The following is a 26,313-nucleotide window of genomic DNA, read 5'->3' as shown; positions in this document are numbered from 1 at the left end:
CAAAGCGGTCCCCAAGCTTCCGCTTGGTTTCCCCAGTGTAGAGGAAGCCACACCGGGTACAATGGATACAATATACCACATTCGCAGATGTGCAGGTGGACATCTGCTTGATATGGATGTTCACCTGCACATCTGCCAATGTGGTATATTGTATCCATTTCACCCATCCCTTCCTCCCACCTCAAGCCGCACCTCCATTTCCTACCTACCACCTCATCCCGCCTCCTTGACCTGTCCATCTTCCCTGGACACACCTATCCCCTCCCTACCTCCTCACCTATACTCTCCTCTCTACCTATCTTCTTTTCTCTCCATCTTCGGTCCGCCTCCCCCTCTCTCCCTATTTATTCCAGTTTTCTCTCCCCATCCCCCTCTCTGATGAAGGGTCTAGGCCTGAAACGTCAGCTTTTGTGCTCTTGAGGTGCTGCTTGGCCTACTGTGTTCATCCAGCTTCACACTTTGTTATCTTGGATTCTACAGCATCTGCAGTTGCCATTATCACTATAGTAACGTTGACTGTTTCAAACTCTTTGCAGAGATTATGGATGAAGGGGTATAATGCTCCGTAACTGCGAATGATGAATTTTGAACATGAGATTTTCTGGGTACATGTTTAACTTTACCTGGTGGTGTCCTTCACACACTGAGCATGTGCATTAGAAATGTAGCATCATGCTCCTGTTATTTTCATCCATTAATTTTGTTGAACAGAGAATCACAGGAGTATAAATCCAATCTCTATAATATGCACTGGGAGTGTTAAGAATAAAAATATCCTTGTATAAACTAATGTATTGTGAATTACTTTTAGAAGATAACTCTGTTGGCTGCATTCTTTGGAAGAGATCTTTTGGCTGTGCAAGGAATATACACAAAGAGATGCCTTTTAAAGTGAAGTTGTGGTTTAAAACTGCTAATAATGAGCCAATTGTGATTGTACATGTGATAAGCAACTGCTGTGGGCAACTGATAGTCAATATTTTGGTAAAGGGTAGATGTTGGTCAAGATATTGGTCATGACCCACATGTCACAGACTCGCTTAAATCATTTGAAATCAGTTCTTGGAAACAGTGTTTTTCTTGTAAATTCATGAAATGTATGTTTAAGTTGGATTTTAAACATGTCTTTCTGCTATTATCAATCTGTCAAGTGTTTCGAACCTAAATCTGCTCAGTTGATTTGGCGAGATGCTTTACTTGACTATACCCTCTCTTGAAAGGAGGTTATTTTCCAGTTCTATTCTTTCTTATGTGCTGCTTTGATGTGTGTTATGTAACTCACTGACCTTTACCTTTTGATTTTGAGATTACTGTGGATGCTGTGTGTTGAAGCAACCGTGTTGCTGGGAAGGGAAACTATCTGTTTAAATTCTATGGAACGGTGCTGGTTGTTCAAAGTTCCTGTACAATCTCACTAAACATTGATATTATATTTGATGAAGCTTGCTTTACCATCAGCACAAATCTCTCAGCAATAAAAATTGAAGGTTTTTCTATTCAGGATTAGAGCTTTCTTTTCCAGATGCAAATTCCCATATTGAGGAACTAAGTACATTCCAATAACTCAACTTTTACCTTTTTGTTGTTTTTACGGAATTGCAAAAAATGTTTTGGTTAACTTGTCTCTACTTCATGTGTGAACCAGAAGACAGCTGACTGACAGCTCAATTTGCATCTTTATTGATTCCTATTTCTTTTTGTTATTTTGCCACATACCTTCGTTCACAGGGACCCATTAGCTGCAAATAAAAGGAACATTTTCAAGGCTGTCTGTCTGTTTTGAACTAGTGTGTGGGGAACCTATTGCTTTCTGTTGCTTTCTCAAAAGTAATTTTTTGTTTAATTAGATTCCACGTGACAACCTCCAGCTCACTTCTCTCCTGGAGTATAAATTGTTGTGATCATTTGAAATTTAGCGTCCTTGCATTTGTCCTGATGTCCACAAGGTGCAATGCTTCAGCAACATCTCTCTTTTCTGCACTGTTCAGGTTCTGCACCACAAAGTGATGCTTTTTATTTCTGTTGACTTAGTTTGCAAAATGCATTTTTACAGTTTCAGTCATTCAGAATTTCCTCACACCCAACAAGTAGATTTTCTATTTTAGTGCGGTCACAGTTGTATTTATGTTACACAAGACAACCCAGGTCTTGTTGTCAATATGGAGATAGTTTACTGGAGATGTTGATTAATGGATGAATATTGTTGATACATTGGGAACCATCTCCTGCCCTTTGTTTGAAATGGTGCCATGGAATCAGTTGCATTTGCCAAAGAGACCAAACGGCACCCTCAGTTTAATCTGAAAGGCAGTACCCCCAACAGTGCAGCACTCTCTCAGGAAACTATCATCCTAGATTATTGGCTCAACCCTCTCTAACTCATGAACCTGAGCCAAAGGTAGCACCGAGGTTGACAACACCAATAATGCAAACTAACCAAATGCACAACACCCATTATCAGTTAGATCGAAAAGTTCATTTAATTTTAGTTTTGAAGGGTGGGTTGTAAAGTGACATTGACCTAAGGCAGGAGTTAAGGCACAGATTAACCATGATCTACTTGAGTGTCATAGGAGGCCTGAAGGCTGAATGGCCTGCTCTTGTTCCTATGGCTCTCATGACTAAACCATATGTCCTTACCAACTCACAGTCAGAAGCAGACATGCGACTCTTGGGGTGAAGATATCCGCTTGAGTTAGAGGTTTGGCTGGTCATGGTGGATTGCCTGGTGGAAAAGTTGCTGCTTGTTAACTTGTAATCCTTATGAGATAATCGCAGAAAACATCTAAGGAAAGGAATGTATTTCACAATGGCAGCTCTGAAAGTGAAGGACAATAATGTTATCAAGTTAGTTGAACTGAAATTGAAAATGGTGAATTAAATTACCAAAACTCTGAGCTGTTATATTGATTGGGACCTTGCTGGAACACATTATCTACATTTTTAAAACACAATTCTCCAGACACGTCAGGAAGGATCAGCATTTGTTGCCTATCCCTCCTTACCCTGTCTTTTCAACTTTCTGCATGGGTAGTCTATAAAGCTTTGATGCAATTATATGGCTTCCCAGGCCACTTACATATGAATATATGAATTAGGAACAGAAGTAAAACACTTGGCCTCTTGGGCATATTCTGCTGTTCCTGAAGGTCATTCCCAAAGGACATCCACTTGTGATAACCTTCAGTCTCTTTCTTATCAAGAATTTATCCCACCCCTGCCTTAAAAAATATTCCACTGCCTTTGTGCCACTCATTCACAACCGTCTGTGGGAAAGAATTTCTCCCTACCGCTGTCTAAAATGGGTAACCCTTTATTCTTATACAGTGACGCCTTGTTCCAGACTCACTCACAACAGGAAACATTCCTTCCACATCCACTCTCTCAAAACTCTTCAGCATCTTATATGTTTTAATCAAATTAAGAGTCAACTGCACTGGTGTGGTGATTGGAGTCACATAAAGGCAAGGTAAAGATCATCTTTCCATTTTGTAAGTACACGACTGAATGAGTTGGTTTCTATTGATTCCTCCTTTCTATTTCCAGATTATTCCATTTTGTAAACCTAAATTTAAATCTTCAAACTTCAGTTGCAGGATTAAAATTCTTTCCATTCATTTACTAGTGGAGGATTACTAATCTAATAACAGGGCCATTATGTTACCCCACCTATCGGACCTTGTGCAGTTATCCCTATTGGAATACAAGAAGTAATTTTGAAAAAATGTACCTGTACTTGGGATGAGTGATAGCATAGATGATTGGATTGTGAATGGCTGAGGCTTTAGCAATCACAGCTGGAACAGAGTTCATGTAGGGTGTGAGGACACTGGCATACCTACAAATACAAATAACAGTTGGGTGCCAGTTAAATATCAATGTGGAGATCGCGATTACTTAAGATAGATGTGAAGGTTGAAGTATAAATTCACCCTGGGAGCACCAGTCATTGGCAGGAATAGAGCTCAACAGTACGTATACATACCCAGCAAACGCAGTGAGAGCTACAACGGAATATGGGGACCAGGAGATGACATAAAGGAGGATGACTATCAAAGCAATTTTGGCCATTTTCCACTCATTCTTCATTCTCTGAAACCGTCTCCGGGATTCCTTATTGGTGTTTCTTCCAATTTTCTCGACATCCCTGTTCAAGATAAGGATTTGTCAGGTTTGAGTCTACGATCCAAAATGGGAATATTAATAGCATACAGGAAGGTAGAATACATGCTTTCAAAAGGGACAAATTCCTGGTTAGACTGCCCTGGAGTCACTGTGAGCAGTTCCAGCCACCACCATCTTGAGGGGGATGAGGTGATGGCCTAGTGGTATTATTGCTGGACTGTTAATCCAGAGACCCAGATAATGTTCTGAGGACCTGGGTTCGAATCCTGCCACGGCAGATGGTGAATTCAATAAATATCTGGAATTAAGAATCTAATGATGACTGTGAATCCATTGCTGATTGTCAGGAAAAACCCACCTGGTTAACTAATATCCTTCAGGGAAGGAAACTGCCATTCTTACCTGGTTTGGCCTACATGTGACTCCAGACCCACAGAAATGTGGTTGACTCTTAACTGCCCTCTGGGCAATTAGGAATGGGCAATAAATGCTGCCTGGTCAGTGATGCCCTAGTCCTGTGAATAAATAAAGGAATAAATAAAGGATCTGAGGAAGGATGTATTGGCCATGGAGTGAGTTCAGCATAGATTCACAAGAATAACAGCTGGACTCTGAAGGAAAATTTCCAGGGCAGATTTTTAAAAATCAGAATTAAAAGAACTGCGGATGCTGTAAATCAGGAACAATATCAAAGTTGCTGGAAAAGCTCAGCAGGGCTTGCTGCCAGACCAGCTGAGCTTTTCCAGCAACTTTATTTTTGTTAAAACAAAAATCAGGGCTGTTTGTGGTCCCTGGAAGTTTGAAAAGTTGAGATATGATTTGATTTAATCTTCTAAGACATTAAAGGGAAAATATAGGGAAGATTGGCAGTTCTGGTCGCCCCATTACAGGAAGGATGTGGAAGCATTGGAAAAGGTGCAGATGAGATTTACCAGGATGTTGCCTGGTCTGGAGCGCAGGCCTTATGAAGAAAGGCTGAGGGACTTGGGTCTGTTCTTATTGGAGAGAAGGAGGCTAGGAGGGGATTTAATAGAGACATACAAGATGATCAGAGGATTAGATAGGGTGGACAGTGAGAGTCCTTTTCCTAGGATGATGACTTCAGCTTGTACAAGGGGGCATAGCTACAAATTGAGAGGTGATAGATTTAAGACAGATGTCAGAGGCAGGTTCTTTACTCAGAGAGTGGTAAGGGCATGGAACGCGCTGCCTGCCAATGTAGTTAACTCAGCCGCATTAGGGGCATTTAAACAGTCCTTGGATAAGCATATGGATGATGATGGGATAGTGTAAGGGGAGGGGCTTAGACTAGTTCACAGGTCAGCGCAACATCGAGGGCCGAAGGGCCTGTTCTGCGCTGTATTGTTCTATGTTCTATGTTCTATGTTCTATTGGGAGAAATGGGACAAATGCTAAGTGTGGCCTGAATTAAGTTTAAGAGTCATGAACAAGTACAGAAAATAATTTTAGAAAACCAATGGGATGCTCTTATTTATATTGACAGGAATGAAATATAAAAGGGTAGAAGACATGCTTCGACTATATAAAGCCCTGGTTGGATCGCAATTGGAATTATTCTGAAGAGCTCTGCAAATCACAGTGTAGGAAGACAATTTGGGGATTGGTGGAACCGCAATGTACATTGCTCAGAATGATACCTGCAGTCAAAGGGTTAAATTAAGAGGACTGATTACATAAGCATGGGCTTCATTTCCCACAATATGGAAGTTAAGGTTTGATTTGATCAAAATTCAAAAGTTGATCAAGGGAACAGGGAGACCTGATAGAGAGAGCCTATTTCCAGTGGTCAAGAAGTCAAGAACTAAGGATATAGCCTGAAAATTAGAATCAGACCTATCAGAAGTAAAGTAAGGGAATATTTCAACACACAAAAGGTGCTAGAAGCTCGTAATTCTCTTCAAATGGTGGTAGAAATTGATTATTCATTTTAAAGCTGAGGTGAATAGACTTCTGTTATGCGAAAGTGTTGTAGAATATAAAGTGGAAGTGCAGGCGTTGGACTTGGGTGGACAAGGTCAAAAATTGCACAATACCAGGTTGTAGTCCAACAGTTTTATTTGAGAACACTAACTTTCTGAGCTCTGCTCCTTCCTCGGGTAGACTGTGGAAGAGGAGATATGCCGATACGGAATTAATGAGCAGAAGCCTCAGAAATGGCTGGCTGACCGCCTCCTGTTGAATCTTTAATCAGTCACAAAGGAAAGGCAAGTTTCTATTGATTAAAATGCAAATCCCAGAATTTCTTTCCAGTGATTGCCCCAAGATAATTAAAGGTTTTATCAATGTATACAACAGGTGGCATTTCAGGTCGACAATGCATTTTAGATGTGAGGCCCTGTCCAGAACCTGTCTGTGTTTTAACCTGGAGTCAGGCTGGTTTTGTTTTTCTGGAACAAAATAGGATGTACCTGCAAATACACAAACATCTTAGATGAAAGAATTCACCTCATACATTATACGCGCGCGTGCCTGTGTGTGTGTGTACTGTATGAGAGGGAGAGATGAAGAGGGAGAGAGAGAGAAAGAGAGAGACAGAAAGAGAGAGAGAATGTGTGCAAGAGTGTGTGGAGTGCATGTGTGAGTACACACACATGTGTACTTGAGACATAATGTGTGCGTGAGGGAGTGTATGCATGTGAGGGTGTACGAATGTGAGTGTGTGTGTGAGAGAGTGTGTGAGTGTGCAAGTATGTTTGTGTGAGACAGTGTGTGTGTATGTGCATGTGCATGTGTTTGTGCATGTGTGTGCGTGTGTGTTTGTGCGTGCGTGTGTGTTTGTGCACATGTGTGTGTGTGCATGTGTGTGTGCGTGTGCATGTGTTTGTGCACGTGTGTTTGTGCATGTGTGTGTGCGTGTGTTTGTGCACATGTGTGTGTGCGTGCGTGTTTGTGTGCGTGTGTGTGTGTCTGTGTCTGCGTATGTGTTTGTGCATGTATCTGTGTGAGTATGTGTTTGTGCACGTGTGTTTGTGTGTGTGTGTGTGTGTGTGTGTGTGTGTGTGCGCGCGCGCACGCACATGTGTGAGTGAGTATATAGTGTGTTGGTGTCACCTGTAGTGTGGCATGAACCCAAGAACGCAATTGGGGCCATCCTCCTGGGTACAGAAATTGGCACTCAGCCTCTGCTCAGTGATTTTGCGTTCCTATTTATCTCGAAGTCCGCCTTGGAGGATGCCTACCCAAAGGTCGGAGGCTAAATGCCCTTGACTGCTGAAGTGTTCCCCACTGGGAAGGAACACTCCTGTCTGGCGATTGTTGTGTGGTATCCATTCATCCATTGTTGTAGTGTCTGCATGGTCTTGCCAATATACCATGCTTCGGGCACCCTTGCCTGCAGCGTTTGAGATAGATAACATTGGCCGATTCATATGAGTATCTGCACTACACCTGTTGGGTGGTGTTCCCACGTGTGGTGGTAGTGTCCATGTTGATAGTCTGACATACCTTACAGAGGTAGCCATGACTGGGTTGTGTGGTGTTTTGGTTGGTGTTGTCCTGAAGGCTGGACAGCTTCCTGCGAACAATGGTCAGTTTAAGGTTTGGCGGTTGTTGGAAGCGAGAAGTGGAGTTGTGGGGAAGAGTGGGGTGAGGTGCTCATTGATAATGTGTTGAAGACTGCAAAGAACACATCATAGTTTCTCCGCTCCAGTGAAACACTGAATGACGACAGGTACCCTAACGGTCATATCCTGCATCTGTCTCCTAAGGAGCTCATTACAGTTTCTCGCTGTGGCACGTCAGAACTGGTGATTGATGAGTTGAGCATCGTATCCCGTTCTTATGAGGGCATCCTTCAAAACCTTCAGGTGTTCGTCACATTCCCCGTCATCTGAGAATATTCTGTGTCTCAAGACCAATCACAATATTGTCCTCAAACCAGCAGACAAAGGAGGAGCCATTGTCGTACAGAATAGAACGGATTACTGCAAAGAAGTATAGTGACAACTGAACAGCAAGGAACACTGCAGACACCTACCTGCCGAATTTCACCACCTGTGAATTTCAACAGATTAATCAAGGCTTTTTAATCCAGTCCTTCAGAGTACCCTACGCACTCTCATGCTGTGTACTTCTCACATAGAGGACTTCTACTGCCTTCCGAAGATTCACACAGCCAACACACCTGGATGTCCCATCGTATCAGGCTATGGGAACCTGCGTGAGAAACCCTCTGGCTACATTGAGGGCAACTTGAAGTCGATTTCATAAAGAACCCCCAGCTTCTGTCGCAACATTACAGATATCTTCAGAAACTCAGTACCCACGGACTAGTCAAACCAGGAACACTCCTCATCATAATGGACGTTTCGGCACTGTACAGCAGCAGCCCCCATGATGATGCCATCGCTGCAACAGTATCAGTACTCAAAGCCAACAACTGCCAATTTCCAGATGCCATCCTACACACATCTGCTTCATTCTTGGCGACAACATCTTCATCTTTGACAACCGGTTCTTCATCTAGACACATGGAACAGCAAACTTGCACTCCAAAATACCAACATTTTCATGCACAAATTCAAACAAGACTCCTTTGCTACGCAGGACCTCCAACCAATGCTATACACCAGATACATTGACAATACTTTTTTCCCATGGACTCATGGCAAAGAATCACTGAAACAACTGCACAGCGATATCAACAAGTTTCATCTCAACATCAGACTTACCATGGTCTGCTCCTTAGAATCAGACTTATTCTTGGACTCATGCATCTCCATCAGGGAAGAACACCTCAGCACCTCACTCTACCACAAGCCCACAGATGACCTCACAATGCTGCACTTCTCCAGCTTCCACAATAAACATTGTAAGAAGCCATCCTCTATGGACAAGTTCTATGCATACACAGGATCTGTTCAAATGAGGGGGAACACAGTGGACACTTGAGCATGTTGGAGGATGCCCTTGTAAGAGCAGGATACGATGCTCAACTCATTGATCGCCAGTTCCTATGTGCCACGGCGAGAAACTGCAATGGCCTCCTCAGAAGTCAGACACAATCAACAGATACAATCAGCAGAACACCCTTCATTGTCCTGTGCTTCCCCAGAGCGAAGAACTCCACTTCTCACCCTCAAACAACCGCCAAACCTTAAACAGATCATGGCTCACAGCATGCTACCCAGGCTTCAGGACAATATTGACCACAACACTATACAACCCTGTCAAGGCTACCTCTGCAAGACATTTCAGATCATCAACATGGATACCACCATCACTCGTAGGAACACCACCCACCATGCGCATAGCTGGTATCATGATATGGCCAACATTGTCTATCTCATATGCTGCAGGCGAGGATGCCCTGAGGCATGGTATATTGGCGAGACCATGCAGAGACTATGACAGCAGATGAAGGGACACCACACAACAATTGCCAGACAGGGATGTTCCCTCCCTCAGTGATCAAGGACATTCAGCCTCCGATCTTCAGGTAAGCATCCTTCATAGTGGACTTTGAGACACACTAAAATGCAGAATCGTAAAGCAGAGGCTGATAGCCAAGTTCCAGATGCACGAGGATGGCCTCAGCCGTAATCTTGGGTTTATATCGTGCTACTTGTGATGTCACTGCATTATATACTCACACGTACGCACACACACATTCTCTCCTGTACACACACACACTCTTATGCACACACACACTCTCTCTTCTGCATATGCACATTCGCACTAACACACATACTCTCTCGCTCACACACACACTCTCAAAGACTCTCACACAGACCCTCTCTCTCACACGCTCACACACACACACAAACACTCACTTAGACACACATACACAAAGCCACACACTCACACTCTCTCCCTCTTTCTCTCTCACTCACACACAAACATGCACTCCCTACACACGTACACACACGCACACTCTCTCTCTCAAGCATACACACACACACACACACACACACACACACACACACACACACACACACACAAACATTCACACACACATACACTTTCCCATGCACACAGACACATTCTCTCTCTCTCTCTCTCTCTCTGACCCACACTCTCCATGTCTCCACAACAACCTTCATGCAAATATAAATGTATGGGATGAATTATTTCATCCAAGATATTTATATATTTGAAAATGCATTCTGTTTTGTTCCAAAAAAAATAAAACCAGCCTGGTTCCAGATTGAAACACAGAGAGATTTTAAACAAGACCTCATACTTAAAATGCACATCTGGCCTGAGATGTCTCCTCTTGTATACACTGATAAAATCTTTAGTTATCTTTGGACAAGGAGTGGAAAGAAGTTCTAGGATTTGCACTTTAATCAATTGAAACTTGCGTCTCCTTTATAACTGATTAAAGATTCAACAGGTGGCGCTCAGCCAGTCACTTTTAGGGTAGTTACATTTCTGCTCATTAATTCCGTGTCGGCATACCTCCTCTTCCACAGTCTACCCGAGGAAGGAGCAGAGCTGTGAAAGCTAGTGCTTTCAAATAAACCTGTTGGACGACAACCTGGTGTCATGTGATTTCTGACCGAGTAGAATATGGGGAGAAGGCAGCTCTGTAGACTTGTTGCTCTTCAGCTTTAATCTCATTGAACAGCAGAGTAGATATGCGGACCTCTGTAACCCTCCTCTTATTTCAACACATACTTATTCACATGTCATAGAAAGGGGAGATGTGAGCCCAATCATTTTTGATGTGTATATTAACCATCGATACAAACACTGCAGCGCAAATATTACAAGGACTTGTAGAGTTAACCATCCAAAATTAAGCCTGCTGTGAATTGAGCCCTGAATCAATCTACCATTATGTGTTTCAGCTGCAGAGCCATATACATGTGTACTAATGAAGGAAGAGATCATGAAATTGTGAAGATGGTGCTAAGATGTTCCCTCTGCCATCTGCACCCTCCAGTGAAGTGGAAGTGTAACATAATAATGTGCAGTAAATGTCAGCACGAATGAATGACCCGAACAATTCATGCTGAAAAGAATCCAGTTCTCGTGAAAAAAATGGAAAATAAACAAAATGAGCTGAAATAACTCCACTGAGGCCAGTATCCCATCACCAAGACACCCTTTATTTACATGTGGGGAATCCTTCACTTCCTCAGAGCCAGCTCTCAGATTGAAACAGATGTTTAACACTCCTGTTTTTACCTGTCAGCAAGGGTTCACTGATTGGACCAGATTAACAGCCCCAATCAGGGAACTCATACTTTATGAGGTCCATCTGGCTGACCTCATTATAATCACTACATCCCTTTCCCTCTGAGTCCGAGGACATCGACTGGTTCTTTCTTTTGTAGCTCCTCCCGGGGCATTTTAGGACCGGCTCAGGTTCCTCCAAATCTGCCTCTGATAAGACGGTATGTAATACTCTCGGAAGAAATTCATTCCCTTCTTCACGTGGCAAAGGGGTTGAGATGGCAATATCTGCTGTGTCCATCTCAGATTCCCAGGTACCTTCAATGCGTGATGGAGCAGGAGAACCCACTGGTTCTAGAACAATTGGAAAGGCGCATTTTGCTCCTCACTATTTGACAGCTTGCAGCTTTCATGTGGCCACGTGCTTGTTAGGGGAAATTGTACCTACCCTAACTTTATACAACACTGGACCTGACCTCATGTCTACCAAGCCTCTTACTCATGCAGGGCCATTCCTATAATTCCAGCACCAAACTTCATCCCCTGAAGTAAACCATCTCTCTCACTTGGCAGTGTCTTATATTTGGCATTGGCATTTCTGATGCCGTTTCAACACCCATCCAGGTCCAAGAAGATCAGATTTAAATTGGTGTGGGGTCTCCTCCCCAAAGCAACTCTGCTGGAGCTATCCCTGTAGTTGCATGATGATGGTTGTATAATCAAACAGGAACTGGAACAGTTTGGTATTACGTGAAGCTGTACACCATTTCTTCATTCGACTTTAGGAAATACTCAAATTCCCAGCTGGTAAATGATAGGCCATTTTCTGCGCCAAATACTTCTGGGTCTTGTTTTGCAAAAGATTCGCACAGTTTTTCTGCCGATGTCCCCATGTTTGACAAATGAACTCAATGCGCATCCAGACACTTTGAGTGGGAGTCCACAATGACTAAGAACATTGAGCCCATGAAAGGACCTGCGCAGTCAATGTGTAACCGAATTCAGGATTTACTTCATCATTCCCACGAATATGGGGGAGCAGTTGGCAATAATTTTGCCCTTGTTGACACTCTGGGCAACATGGCTATGTTTGTATCCAATCTCATCCATCAGATATACCCTTTTGCCAACATCATTATGGTGACCCTGAATGACCCTTGTGGGGTTAAGCCAATTTCTGGAGGTGACCTTTGCTCAGGCCAATCACTCTTGCTCTCCATAATAATATGCTGTCCTCTACTGTGATCTGGTCTCTTTGGGTCCAAAGAGGTTTTAATTCTGGTTATAATGTCATTTTGGTTCCCCTATCACCATCAGTTTTGCCAGGATTAGATCTCTCCGCATCCAAAGTGTGAAATTGTCAGCTGGGACTGGAAGTGTGTCCAGAATATTTAAAACCATAATGGACTCTCCCAGTGACAGTACCACTGGTGGTGCATCTGCCAGCAGGAGGCAGCGCAATGCACCCACATTTGCTAATTGGCCTCCCGGAGAGTGTTCCAACTTGTAATTATACGCAGTTGTAATTACAGCCCACTGCTGAATTCGGCCTGAAGCTATGGCCAGTGCTGCCTTATCCTCTTTAAATAGACCTGGCAGGGGTTTGTGGTCCATTATTATTACAAATTTGCATCTGTAAATGTATTGGTGGAACCTCGTGACTCCAAATATGACCGCCAAGACTTCCTTCTCTATCAGTGTATATTTACGTTCTGTAATGGCCAAAGTCCTGGATGCATATGCTGTTGAATATTCCCCTCCATTGGGCCACCTATTAACTAATACTACCCAATTCCATGTGGGAAGGCGTCGCATGTCAACACCAGATCTCATTTAGGATCATAGATGGCCAACACCTTCGAGGATAATAGCGGTTACCTCACTCCTCTGAAAGCTATGGCTTGGCTGCATGACCATTTCAAAGGCTGGCTCTTTTTTAAGAGTTGATGCAAAGGTACAGTGTGGAGGCCAGATTATGTATGAACTTTCTGTAATAATTCACCAGCCCAAGGAAAAACCTAAGCTCCAATATGGAAACAGGAGCTGGGCACCCTTAATCACCCTCACTCTATCTTCAAACAGTTGTCACCAGATCTTGTTGACTCTGTAGTCTAAGTAAGTCACTAGGGGTCCCTGGAACACACGTCCTTCCCTTCTCAGGCATACACTCTGGGAGGAATGTCTAGAGGACCTAGTCCAAGTTCTCTAAGTGCTCCTTATTGGTCTTCCTTCTGATTAGCACATCATCTAGATAAATGATGACCTAGGGTAGACCTTGAAAAATGTCCTGAATAATTGCACAGGATAACGATCCCTCAAAGGCAGTCTTGTATATTGTTACAAACCTTTACGGATCTTGATTGAATATACTTCTGGAAATCCTCATCTAACCACAACTGCAAATACACATGGCTCATGTCCAGCTTCATGAAGAAAGCCAACCCACCCCCACTAACCAGCTTTGTGTATAAACCCTCCATGGGTATTTACCAGCTGTGGAAAGCTGCCTGTTTAAATCCCCTCAAAGGCGAACTGACCTGTTGGGTTCACAAATGGTACAATCAGTGCTGCCCATTCCACAAACTGTTCTGATTTGATGATCCCTACCCTTTCCAGCCTCCTGATTTCTCCCTCTACTTTTGCCCATAAGGCAAATGGCACTGGGAGGACCTCACAAAATCGTGGAATTGCTTCCTCACCAACATGTAAGATGGCCTTAACCCCTTTGATAGCCCATAGACCTTCCTTCAAATCTTTTGGGTGTTTAATTAGGACCCTTGCAGCCACTTTCTAATTGAAAAAATGTTGAGCCAATCAAGGTGAATATTTCTCAACCAATTTCACCCCATCAAGCTTGAGGCCTGAGTCTTTTATGATAATCAGTGGTAACTGAACTGAACCAGCTGCTTCTCAGAAGAGACCAGAAATGAAGTCGTACCCTTAATCTGTAAAGGTTCTCCAGTACAGGTTCTCAGTCTAATCTAGGTCTTGGGTAAATTTAAGGGTTGGAGCCCTGCGATCACTGAAACAGCTGTACTAGCATCGTCCTTTGGAACTCAGTGATCAGAAGTTTATTCTGATTGATTCTGAGTTGCATGTTGCTAATAAATGTAACAGTTCCAAACCAGATGTAGGTGGACTTCCCAGGGTGTGCACTCTCCTGGATAACTTCCTATGAATTCTCTTACTCAGTTAAGGGCTAGTGCAACTCTTTTATTGTCTTGAGTCCGCATATGAGCAGCCCAGATCTTGAAGAAAGTTTTAACTGTTTGGCCATGGCTTGGCTTTGTTTTGGGGTTTTTCTGTGGGCTGACCTGGAGTCCACCTGTTCGCGGTGTGCCTGAGTGAGGCTATGCAATTGCCTTCACTCAGGTGGTGTTCCCCAAGCTCTGTAGGACTGGTGAGGGTCTCCGCTTCTAATGAAATACCCTGAAATGCATATGCCTCATTTGCTGCATTTTCCAAAGAAAAAGCCAGTTTAGTGCCTATTTGAAGTCTAGTTGGGCTTCAGCTATTAAGTGCTTTTGCATGTTTACATCATTAATCCCACATACCAAACAGTCTTCTACCATCTCATCAAGGGTCAAACCAAAATCACATGCCTCTGCCAGTCATCTTAAAGTAGTCAAAAATCCTAATATGGATTTTCCTGGTTCTTGAATCGTCGAGTAAAACCAATAGCTCCTCAGAATTAGAGGAGCCTTGGGGTTGTAATATTCCTTAACTGACTCTGTCAATTCTTGAAAGGTTTTAGTATCTGGTGCTTCAAGGAAAGTTGAGATCCTCATAACCGAAAAAAACTGTGGGTCCACAAGCTGTCAGGAGAATTACTCATTGCCCCAATGTCATTTGCTTGGAAAAAATAATGCATACTTTCCACATACTGGGCCCAATCTTTGAGGGCAGAATCAAATGAAACAAGCTTCTCAAATAAAGGCATAATGCCAGAACTGCTTACCCCCAAACACAAAGACAACTATTGCAAGTGAATTTCTTTAGGGACATGCTTTTCTCTCATCGCCGCTGAAATAACTCCACAGAGGCTGGAATCCTGTCACCGAGTCACCCTTTACTTAAATGTACAGCGTCCTTGACACTGATCCAGCTTCCTCAGAGCCAGCTTTCAGAGTGAGCAGGATGTCAGACACTCCTGTTCTCATCTGTCAGCCAGGGCTCCCTAATCGGACCAGGTTAACAGCCTCAATCAGGGAACTCATATTCCATGACATCCATCTGGCTGACTTCGTCACAATCACTACATCAACTTTGGGGATGAGTGGTGAATGAGCTGGAAATGAAGCCTGTGAGGATTAAGAGTATCTGAATTAAATTAATAAGGTAGAAGTTGAATACAAAAAGTTGTGAAAAATGGTCTGAGCAGGAGAAATTTAAAGGGTTTGATTCATTTTCACATGGAATAAAACAAACATTTTAAATCCAATACAATAATAATAATAAAGTATGTAAACTTTGGTGTCATCTAGCTCATGTAAAGGTGAAGGTACAGTGTCTGGTACATTTTTTCTGTAAGCCTGTTGCTAGTTAATTATTTTTTTAAAATGACATAAACAGCACACTATGATGAATGTGCAAGGAGGGCAAAATAAAGGTTTGGAAGGTGGGGTGGGATTTCTATTGCTGGACACAGTATTTCCCAGCAGAGTTGCATCCAGTCATGGGCTGGATTTGATGCCCCCATGCTGGTGGATTTTAGGTGGGGCAGTGTGTCAGGTCCAGAAGATGCTTTTGCTACCACCTATCTGCCCATCCCTGGCCAAGAGTCATAAAGTCATACAACTGCATTTTACAGTAAAGGATGGGGGGGTCGTGTACTGGGCAGTTTATCTACATTTGGACCTCTTGAGGCTATCAAGTGACCAATTAATGGGCACTTCACACCATTGTTTCACCAGTGCCAGGTTTTCCCCATCTTAGGTAATGTCATTTGTACAGGATTGTCAGATTTAACTGGTCTCAGGTAAGAGGTGGGAAAGTGGAATTTTACCCCTACTCACACTCATAGCCTCACTACGGAGACTCCTGACCACGGACACTGTCAGTTCTAAAGATCAGCCATACTGGACTCAAAACATTAAAACTGTTTCTTCCTTTGCTAGACCCACTGAGTTTCTGCAGAATTCTCTGTTTTTGGTTTTGATTTCCAGAATCCACAGCATTTTAGTTTTACTGACCTGTCAATCCTGGCTCCTCCTCACCGGGAATAGCTTCTAATCCCAATATTGGCCACCATTCCTGACTGGTTCTGTTTGGTCTACAGGACACGTTGGTGGCACTTGCTCCCAAGAATTGAGTTGAAGTCTTGCCTCAACGCAATTAACACAGCTCCTCATTTTAACTTGCAGCTTGGCAGCCATTGGGATCATGAATGGTTCCCCCACTGATGTTTTAGATGAGGATAGGGTTTGAGTTAAAGACCCTGGTTCTCCGCAAAAGTCCTTTTAAATGTTTCAAATATTTTTACTGTAGGAGACAGTGACTTCTAAACCTGTCCCAAGGTGGGAGTCTTCCCCTGTTCGTAACACTACAGTTTTATATCAGCTAATCTACGCTATCATGGGGTGTTGGCATAATTGGTGAGCCTAGCATTTGTTGCCCATCCCTAATTGTTGTTGAATTGTGTGACTTACTGGGTCACATTTAGATCAGACCTGGTAAGGCGCAGCAAATTTATTTCCCTGAGAGATGTTGGTGAATCAGGTGGGTTCATGTACAACAATCACTTAGATTGGCTTCATTTTCCAGATTTATTAATTTGAATTGAAATCTCACCAGCTGTACTCATGCACCAGTACCCCAGACAATGCTCTGGGCTACTAGTCCAGCAATTATGACCATTTACACCATCATCTCCCCACTTGGTTTCCACTTTGTGAAGCCTCTTCTTCAGTGTATACATGAAACACAGATTCAAGCAAATTCAATGACTCAATTTCCTCTGCTGTGTGGGATATAGAAGCCTAACTATTCATACTTGGTAGTTTGCATCATTTACATATAGGGTCCTGCAGGGAATTGAGATGGTGGGTACTGGGAAGATATTTCCTCTTGTGGGGGAGAATAGAATGGAGGGGGTAGTTTTAAAATAAGAGGTCTTTCAGCATATACCTTGTATAAAACGTAAGGAAATCAGCAGGAAAGAATTTGAGTGCAAGTTATATGCAGTATGAACACAGTGACTGGGCGCCAATTTAAAAGGCTTATTTTCTTGTGATAACCCATTTTGAGTTACTTTTATAAAACTGAGTTGCCACTCTTAAATGTGTCAGGGTATTTTGTTTCACAAACAACATCTTTTAAGGAAAACATTCCTCTTGAGAATCACTGTCAGATTGTGTGGGCCAATATTATCTTTGGCAAAGTAGAAACTCAAAATGAAAAGGATCACAGAAAACCCGAGTAACTTTGGGTGCAGTGTGTACCAACATCTATGATTGCGTTGAAAATGGAGATTTCAGGCAAAGGTTCCTGTATTCCATGAGCCTTCCTTGCCTCTTCTTAAATTTAATGCTAGAATCCCATTGTGGCAACGGTTAAAACTGTTAAATCAATCCCAGTACATTGAGGAAGGGTCTAGGCCCGAAACGTCAGCTTTTGTGCTCCTGAGATGCTGCTTGGCCTGCTGTGTTCATCCAGCTTCACACTTTGTTATCCCAGTACATTGTTGCAAGTTTTATTCATCACAGACTTGAGGGGAGTTACTACATATTTCAAGAACGAACAAATTTATGTTACTGGTTCAGCTTGTATTTGACAGGAACTCCTTTTTGAAACTTGAACAATCAGATATTTGAAATGCAGAGTGTCCTGCAACATTTTACCAGGTAAAGAGACTGACTATAATGTTTTAACTGCAATAAAGCAAGGAAAAAGTCTCAAATGAATTTGAGGTTGAAATTCATCAAGTAAATTAAGTTTCAACAATTTAAAGGTGAAACATAATGCTGCAGGCTCAGTTACAGAAGATAGTGAATTTTTCTGGAATTTCAAAGATTCAGTTTATTTAAGTCAGGGACATAGGGTTCTGGGTATCCTTGAACATGAATCTCAACAAGGAGGAAGATAAATGGAATGTTGACCTTTATTGTAAGGGGGCGAGAGTATAAAAGTCTGTACCATTATTCACAGCATTGTTGAGATCTCATTTAGGGTACAGTTTAAGTTTTAGTGTCTCTTTTTAAGTAGGGATGTACTTAATTTGGAAGTAGTTAAGAGAATGCTCATTCGAATGTTTCCTGGGATGAATAGATTATCTGATGAGGAAACATTGAGCAGGGTGGGTCCATCCTCACAGGAGTTTATAAGAATGAGTCATGTTCTAAGGCTCTGTGATGTTGGTACTTGACAGGGTGGATGCTGGGAAGATGGTTCCGATACGAAATCTAGAACTAGGGGGTAACATTTTCGAAATAAGGGGTCTCCCATTTTGGTGTGGATGAGAAGGGATTTCTTCTCCCTGAGGGGCATCCGAATATGGAAACATAGGGCTTGGAAGCCAGAAGGACTTTCAGCCCTTCAAGCCTGCTTCACTGTTCAACAAGATGTTGGCTGATCTGGCTGTGATCTTAGGTCCAATTTCCTGACTGGCCACAGTAATCCTCGACTCCCTTATTGTCAAAAGCTACCTAACTCCACCTTGATCAAATTCAGTGATTCAGCCTTCACTGCTCTGAAGGGAAGAGAATTCCACAGTCTAATAACCCTCAGACAGAGGTGAAAAAAATTATTCTCATCCCTAACTTAAAATGGAGAGCTCTTATTTTAAAACTAGCCCCCCCCCCCCATTCTATTCTCCCCCACAAGAGGAAATATCCTCCCCGTACCCACCATCTCAATTCCCTGCAGGATCCTATATGTAAATGGTGCAAACTACCAGCTATGAGTTAACAAAGTATGGAGCTGGTTGAACACAGCAGGCCAAGCAGCATCTGCGGAGAACATAAGCTAAGATGCTGCTTGGCCTGCTGTGTTCATCCAGCTCCATACTTTGTTATCTTGGATTCTCCAGCATCTGCAGTTCCCATTATCCCTGATACCAAGTGTGAATTGTTAGGATTCTACATCCCACACAGCAGCAGAAATTGAGTCATTGAATACGCTTGAATCTATGTTCAAAATCTGATCGACAAGGGAGTTGTGAGTTATGGGAGTAGATGAAAAAGTGCATTTAAGGCCATAAAGAGATCAGACACAATCTCATTGAATGGAAGAATTGGCTGAAGGGATTAAGGGGCTAAATCAGGCTCCATTTCTTATCCTCTTCTCACGCTCTTAGTCACAGACATAAATTTGTCTGGAAATTCTTAAGTCAGCTCTGAGCTTAACTAAAATTTGTAAACATTGTGGTCAATGTGATTGGGACAGTTGCATTCAAGAGAGAACACAGAGAATCCAGCTTCCCAGAATGATACAGTAGAGCTGTGAAATCATGAAGAGTGGCACCCAGCATTACTTTAAACACTCCTCCACCATGGATTCAACAGACATTTAGCAGACACTCATTAAAAAACATGCAGGCCTGACCTGTTGGTGGCTAGAATAGCCCGGAAAATGAAAATGTAACAGTAGATGATGACGCCCAAAGGAATGAAGAAGACAAAGCAGAAGAGAAGCATGGTGTAAGCCCGGACAGATGGGGTGAATGTTGTGTAGTCCCACGTACAGGAGGTCATCAATCCTTCAGGCACATACGCACCTAGATACAACAAGAACAAAGTGTAGATGTTGTAAGTCAACTTTCAGATAACTTTCTCTTATTCATTTCTGGTACACTGGTCAGCATTTATTGCCCATCCCTAATGGAACAATGACATGAGTAGAACAGAGGGAGAGATGTCCTTCATCCTAACAATCAAGATGTAGAATCAGTTTGGATCAAGATTAGTTATAATGAAGGTCAGGAGTCACTTGTGAGAGTAAATTATAGTTACTTTAACAGTAACCACACTGTGGGATTGAGCACTAAGGAAGAAATAATGGAGATTTAAGAGAAGGTAGAGTGAGAATCGTGGATGATGTTAATTTAAATATGACTCAGAAAAATCAAATTGGCAAAAGTAGCCTCGGAGATGAGCTCAGTGTTTTCTTACAGCAGCATATTCCAAAGCCAATCAGAATGCAAGCTTTCTAGATCTGGTAATGTGCATTGAGATGAGATAAATTAATTACCCCATAGTAGAAGCATCTCTGAGTGGTAGTCATCACAAAGTCATTAAGTGAGGGAGAAAAAGGTGGGTCAAGACTAGTATTTTAAACTTAAATAAGCACATCTATGAGGGCATGAAGACAGAGTTGGCCAGCATGAACTAGGAAATTAAGTTAAGGGTAGGTCAGTAGAGATGCAAAGGGCCACACATTTAAGGAAATATTTTGTAATACTCATTTCAGTCAGAAAGAAAGACTTGAGGAGATTGACACAACATCCACAACTCCATGAAGGCTAGTGGCATAAAGATTAAACGAGTTTATTAAAAAAAAGAGTAAATTAAGAAAGGAGAAATTGGAGAAAGGAAAAAACTAGTTAGAAATATAAAAATAGATAGTAAGAGCTTCTGCACTGTGACTGCATATATGCCATTTTTACAGTTAGGATTTCAAACTAGTAGTTTATAGATGTCAGTTACTTTTTTTTGAATGGTTAGAAAAAATTTGGTAGATCTGTCAGTCTTTCTTGAGCCATGGCCTAATCCAGTTTGTGTCAGGGAGCAGGCAGCCCCAGGTGTGTTAATGACAGATTGCTTTAAATTGTGGGATTTACAGTTAGGAGTGTGAATTTTGAGGTCTATTTTCATATTTTTGCATTAGGATAATCAGTAAGTGATTTTAGTTTAGGAAACCCAGAGATTGGAAGTTTTGGGAGACATTTAGGAGTAGATATGACTGGGATAAGAAGCACAATACAGGTGGAAAGATCATAGAGTCAGACAGCACAGAAGAGGTCCTTTGAGTCTGTGCGAAATGAAGTGTGTGTTAAACAGTTCACTGATTATGTTTAGATTCATTTTGTTGTTTTGCCTTTTGCATAACAAAAGTCTTTTTTCTGGTTAAATAAAATCTACAGCCTTGTGTGCACCTGTTTCAGTGAATGACTGCCACATTAAATAAAAAGAAACATACAATCTACCAGAGATAATGGGAACTGCAGATGCTGGAGATTCCAAGATAATAAAATGTGAGGCTGGATGAACACAGCAGGCCAAGCAGCATCTCAGGAGCACAAAAGCTGACGTTTCGGGCCTGGACCCTTCATCAGAGAGCTCTCTGATGAAGGGTCCAGGCCCGAAACGTCAGCTTTTGTGCTCCTGAGATGCTGCTTGGCCTGCTGTGTTCATCCAGCCTCACATTCTATACAATCTACCAAGCTGGAGCCCACTCTGGAATCTGACTTGTCCAGAAGACACGTCATTTTGGAGTATGACATCATGTAGTCAAAGAGAAGAGTAAGTAAAGTGGGCGTTGGTCCCTGAGAGAGTGAGCCTGTCGAAGTAGTAACGGAAACTCGGAGATAGTGAATGATTTGAACAGAGTGCATCTGTCTTCATTGTAGAAGATACAAATAACATCCCATAAATAATAGTAAATCAAGAGATAAGAAAGAGTGAAGAACTTAAAGCCATTACAATTGCCAGGGAAAGGGCACTGAGAAGACAAAGCTGACAAGTCCTCATTATACTGAAAAATTGCTTCAGAGATGTAAAATTGATCCTGTCACTGGAGGTTGGATTCAAATCTTGCTCTAATTAAATGCTTTAATCAGACTGTGGCAATCAGCTTCTGTGTTTCTCACTCTGGTTCCTCTATGTATCTTCCTCCTTTCTTACTTCTGCGTATGTCTGAAGTTTGATGACCTGGTGTTGATTCATCTGAAACTTTGAAACTGCTCCCTTTTTTTTAAGATTAGATTCCCTACAGTGTGGAAACAGGCCCTTTGGCCCAACAAGTCCACACAGCCCCTTGCAGCATCCCACCCAGATTCATCCCCCTATAACCCACACATCCCTGAACACTGTGGGCAATTTAGCATGGCCAATCCACCTAGCCTGCACATCTTTGGGCTGTGGAAGGAAACCCACGCAGACACGGGGAGAACATGCAAACTCCACACAGGCAGTTACCCGAGGCTGGAATTGGACCTGGGTCCCTGGCGCTGTGAGGCTGCAGTGCTAACCACTGAGACACCGTGCCGCCATGGATGTTTTCTCTACTTCTCATGCTCTGTAACAAGAATGGATTTTGGACTGAAAAATAGTAGTGACTAAGTCAATCGAATGGGATCAGTAGATCCTCAACAAACACAGAGAATGCTGGAGAAAGTCAGCATGCCTGACAGCATCAGTGGAGATAGAAACAGAGCGAACATTTCAAGTCCATTATGCCTCTTCTTCAGTACATCCTCAGCATGAGTTTGTTTTCCATGTTTGCCACTTGATTTTACCCTTGGAGAAATAGGGAGCAGCATTAGAAACGCTGACATGATGATTGACAACATAAACACAACATTTGTGGTAATCTACAAGTCCTGACATGGGACATGAACCCACAACCTTCACATACTGAGAGAGGTGGTACTGCTATCTGAACCACAGAACACCCAACAATGTGAGCGATGCATTAATTAGGAGGTGGTCAACCTACGTGTTGAGATGTGATTTCAACTAAAAACATCAAAGTGCATTTCAAGGTCACAATCATGTGATTGCAGCACAGGCAGGTCAGATTATAACCATTCTGTGTGTTGTTTGACCCTGGGAACTTACTCATAAACATGATCTCACATGGTCAGCCTGTTGAGGGGGGTGGGGGGGGGGTGATTGCCTGCAGTTTTTCAATCACTGACAGGGCAGCTCTGTTTAAGAAACACTTCATGCCTTTTATACTTGTCCTGACCTTAAACACTGAACTTGATGACTGAGCAGCAAGCAGTTGTCCATTTGAGTTTTGCAGAGATACAATGTGAAATTATTTCGCCACAGGCAGCACTGTCAAAACCAGATGCCAGCTGAACAGCAATGGTCCCCACTTCAACTGAATAACTACAATGTTATTTTTCTTCCACTTTCACAGGAACTGTTTTCAGATACTCGAGCATTGCAGTAACCACGGGACTGCTACACTGAGATGAAGATCGAGAATCTGGCCAACCTGGGTTCATTGACCCTGTGATTCCAAAACCTGGCAACTCACAGTTTTTAAAAAACAAGAGGCTGTGGAGGTAGAAGTGAAAAGGTTCAGTTTGATCTCTCTCGTCCTGATGAATATCTTGCAGGATTGCATTGATAGTCCGTGTGTGTGTGTGTGTGTGTGTGTGTGTGTGTGTGTGTGTGTGTGTGTGTGTGAGGGGGGGGGGTGGTGTGTGGAGGTGATGAGTGAGGGGGTTGTAATGAATGGGTTGGTAGGGGTGAGATCTTCTGATTTGGTCATGGGAAGTTGACACTGATGGCAGGAAAAGCCTTCCTTTATTGCCTGGTCTTGGTCAGTATTAACCCCCAGGATGTTGGGAGCAGGGGAATTGAGTGATGGTAATGCCATTGAAAGTCAAGCAGCAATGGTTAGATTTTTCCATGTTGGATATAGTCATTTGCCTGGCACTTATGTGTCTCAAATGTGACTTAACCTGTGTCAGCCCAACCCTGACAGCTGTCCAGGTGGGGTGGGACTGGGTTGCTGTAGACCCATTCATTAATTTGTCTAAATTTACTCTGGGAACTTGAGCATGGTTCACAGAATCATAGAATGGTAACAGAACAGTAGGAGGCCATTCTGTCCATTTAGTAAATGCTAGCTCTCTGTCACAACCCAGCTCGTACAACTTCACACCCTCCTCCCTACCTCCACCACCTTCTCATCAAATTTTTCAGTGGCAGGGTCTTTTTTTTTCAGATAATGATCCAATTCATTTGTGAAAGGCACAATTGAACCTACTTCTATGTGGAACATTCCAGATCCTGACCACTTGCTACATTAGAAAAGATTACTCATATCTATAGAAGTATGTCAAAATGTCAGGGTATGTCAGGGGCACATTACATTGAAGGATCATATTTATCAAAATGGATATGGATGGAGTATCTTACAAATTGGCATTTTCCTCCATAATTCCAGTACTCATAATTATTGCCTGTCCAATTCTCTACCTCAGTGCTACAGTATTTCAATGGGCCATCTCTAGACTTGGTTTTCCAGCATTCACAACATTTCGAGTATGGCACATTTGAAGAAGAGTCACATCAGACTCGAAATGTTGACTGTTTATCAGTCCAGAGATGCTGCCAGACCGATTGAGTTTCTCCAGAATTTTCTGTTTTTGTACTTGAAATAAAGAATTGGATTTCAGGTTTTGAGCGAGGAACCTGATGGCTGGGGTGGACAGCAATCACCCAGCGGCAGTTTTTCTTGAATTGGTTGAAGTCTTGTGGATGGCCTTACCTCACTCTCCAGCCATAGGGGCACTGTAGCCGGCAATTTTGGTAAGGGAGAGACAGGGTGCTTCCATTTTGAGGTGCCCTCTACTAGCTTTTAGAAGGTCGAAACTAAAAGATGACCTCCAGAACCGAGTCACCACTGTGGAGGAGGTGTCTTTCCAAACAGTGCCCTCCAGCTATAGCTATGGCTAGGTAGATGGAGAGGGCTTGAAGGCAGTCTCAACTGCTTGCCTCCCCGGGGCGGTTGCTGGGAGGCAATGTCCAAGATATGGTCCAGTTCTAGATGCCTTCTAGTGGCTTTCAGGCCAGATCCAGGCCTGAAACATCTGCTTTCCTGCTCCTCTGATGCTGCTTGGCCTGCTGTATTCATCCAGCTCTACATCTTGTTATCTCAGATTCTCCAGGATCCGCAGTTCCCACTACCTCTATTAGGTCCCATTGGTTTTAAAGATTGTAATTTCTCACTGATCATTGGAACATTCCACTTATATTGTGGGTAATGTATCTTGTTAGAGAAACAGCCTAGCTTTCCTGTCAGAGGGTTTCCAGAATGGAAGCTGCTGTCTTTGAGTTGATGTGTCTCTAACTTAATGTCAGGGTTTATCTTAGGGTATCGTGTGGATTGTTTGAAATTCAAACAGTTTATTTACATAATTAAAACTTCTTAGAACTATCCACAACTTTCAATGGGCTTGCCTTTATAGCCAGGAGCAGCATATTCAGTATCCTTCTAGGATTTTCCCTCAGGGTCAAGCAATCAAGAATGCCACAGAGATCAGTGATCAGACAAGCTTAAGCAAACACTGCAGAAGCATGGTCCCTTTCGTCACTCTGACTGTTAGGTAAAAATGACTCCTGAAGTATCTGCCCAGTGAAGAGTTTTGACATGTCAAATAACCAAGACTACAGGAATTTCACCACATAGATTCCAAAACATTCTATCGTCAGTATTTCCTGACATAACATCATTTCTCTGTGATACTTACTCCATCCAAAGAAAGGAGGGAGGCTCCAGGCCAGTGAATACAGCCAGACGCCCACCAGGATGTAAATAGCTCTCTTCTTCGACAGCATTCCAATGGAGGCCAAGGGCCGGGTGATCACTAAATATCTGTCCACTGCAATTACAACCAATGTGATCATCGAGGTGATTCCAAACAGAGCCCCACAGAAAGCGTACAGCTCACAGCCTGAGAGGAGAGGGCAAAAGGACAGCATGAGCAAGAATTGCCACTGATTAAAGGGTTAATGTCTAACCTCCACCTTGATTAACATTGGGATAATGTAGTAATTTTTTCGAATATTATAAATGTGACTGTCATCAAGCACTGAGTGAATTTCCTGTACAAAGATCTTTGTACAGTGAGTGTACCAGAATTAATAATGAAAGCAGAATACTGTGGGTGTCTTGTGATGGAGGTTTTATTTTTATGAAGGACTTTGATAGGTAGATGCAGAGAAATGCACTCTTCAAATAGTTCCTCCAGGCCCCTGGGCTGATGGCCTCCTTTAGGCCGGTGGGATTGTACGATTCTAAGATATTTCCAGGAATCCAAAGCTAAAAGACATGGATATAAGAAAGGATAAAACATCTTTATTCACAGAGTGA

General features: G+C 42.6%; 1 protein-coding gene across 4 annotated transcripts in view; it reads right to left on the bottom strand.

The window, feature by feature from the left end:
- The window catches only part of opn4a (opsin 4a (melanopsin)), a 101,637-nt gene that overhangs the window by 41,926 nt on the left and 33,398 nt on the right, over positions 1–26,313 (bottom strand). For all 4 annotated transcript variants that reach the window (XM_048563752.2, XM_059640357.1, XM_048563751.2 and 1 more), the window contains exons 4-8: positions 25,691–25,894; positions 19,807–19,978; positions 3,986–4,147; positions 3,731–3,838; positions 2,641–2,818 (exon numbers count right to left, since the gene is read on the bottom strand). In XM_048563752.2, the coding sequence (XP_048419709.2) occupies positions 2,641–2,818; positions 3,731–3,838; positions 3,986–4,147; positions 19,807–19,978; positions 25,691–25,894 (824 nt within the window). The remainder of the gene's footprint in view (positions 1–2,640; positions 2,819–3,730; positions 3,839–3,985; positions 4,148–19,806; positions 19,979–25,690; positions 25,895–26,313) is intronic.

Source organism: Stegostoma tigrinum, chromosome 37, assembly GCF_030684315.1.
Source record: "Stegostoma tigrinum isolate sSteTig4 chromosome 37, sSteTig4.hap1, whole genome shotgun sequence".
Classification (NCBI taxonomy): Eukaryota; Metazoa; Chordata; class Chondrichthyes; order Orectolobiformes; family Stegostomatidae; genus Stegostoma; species Stegostoma tigrinum.
This window is presented reverse-complemented; position numbering and strand designations above follow the sequence as displayed.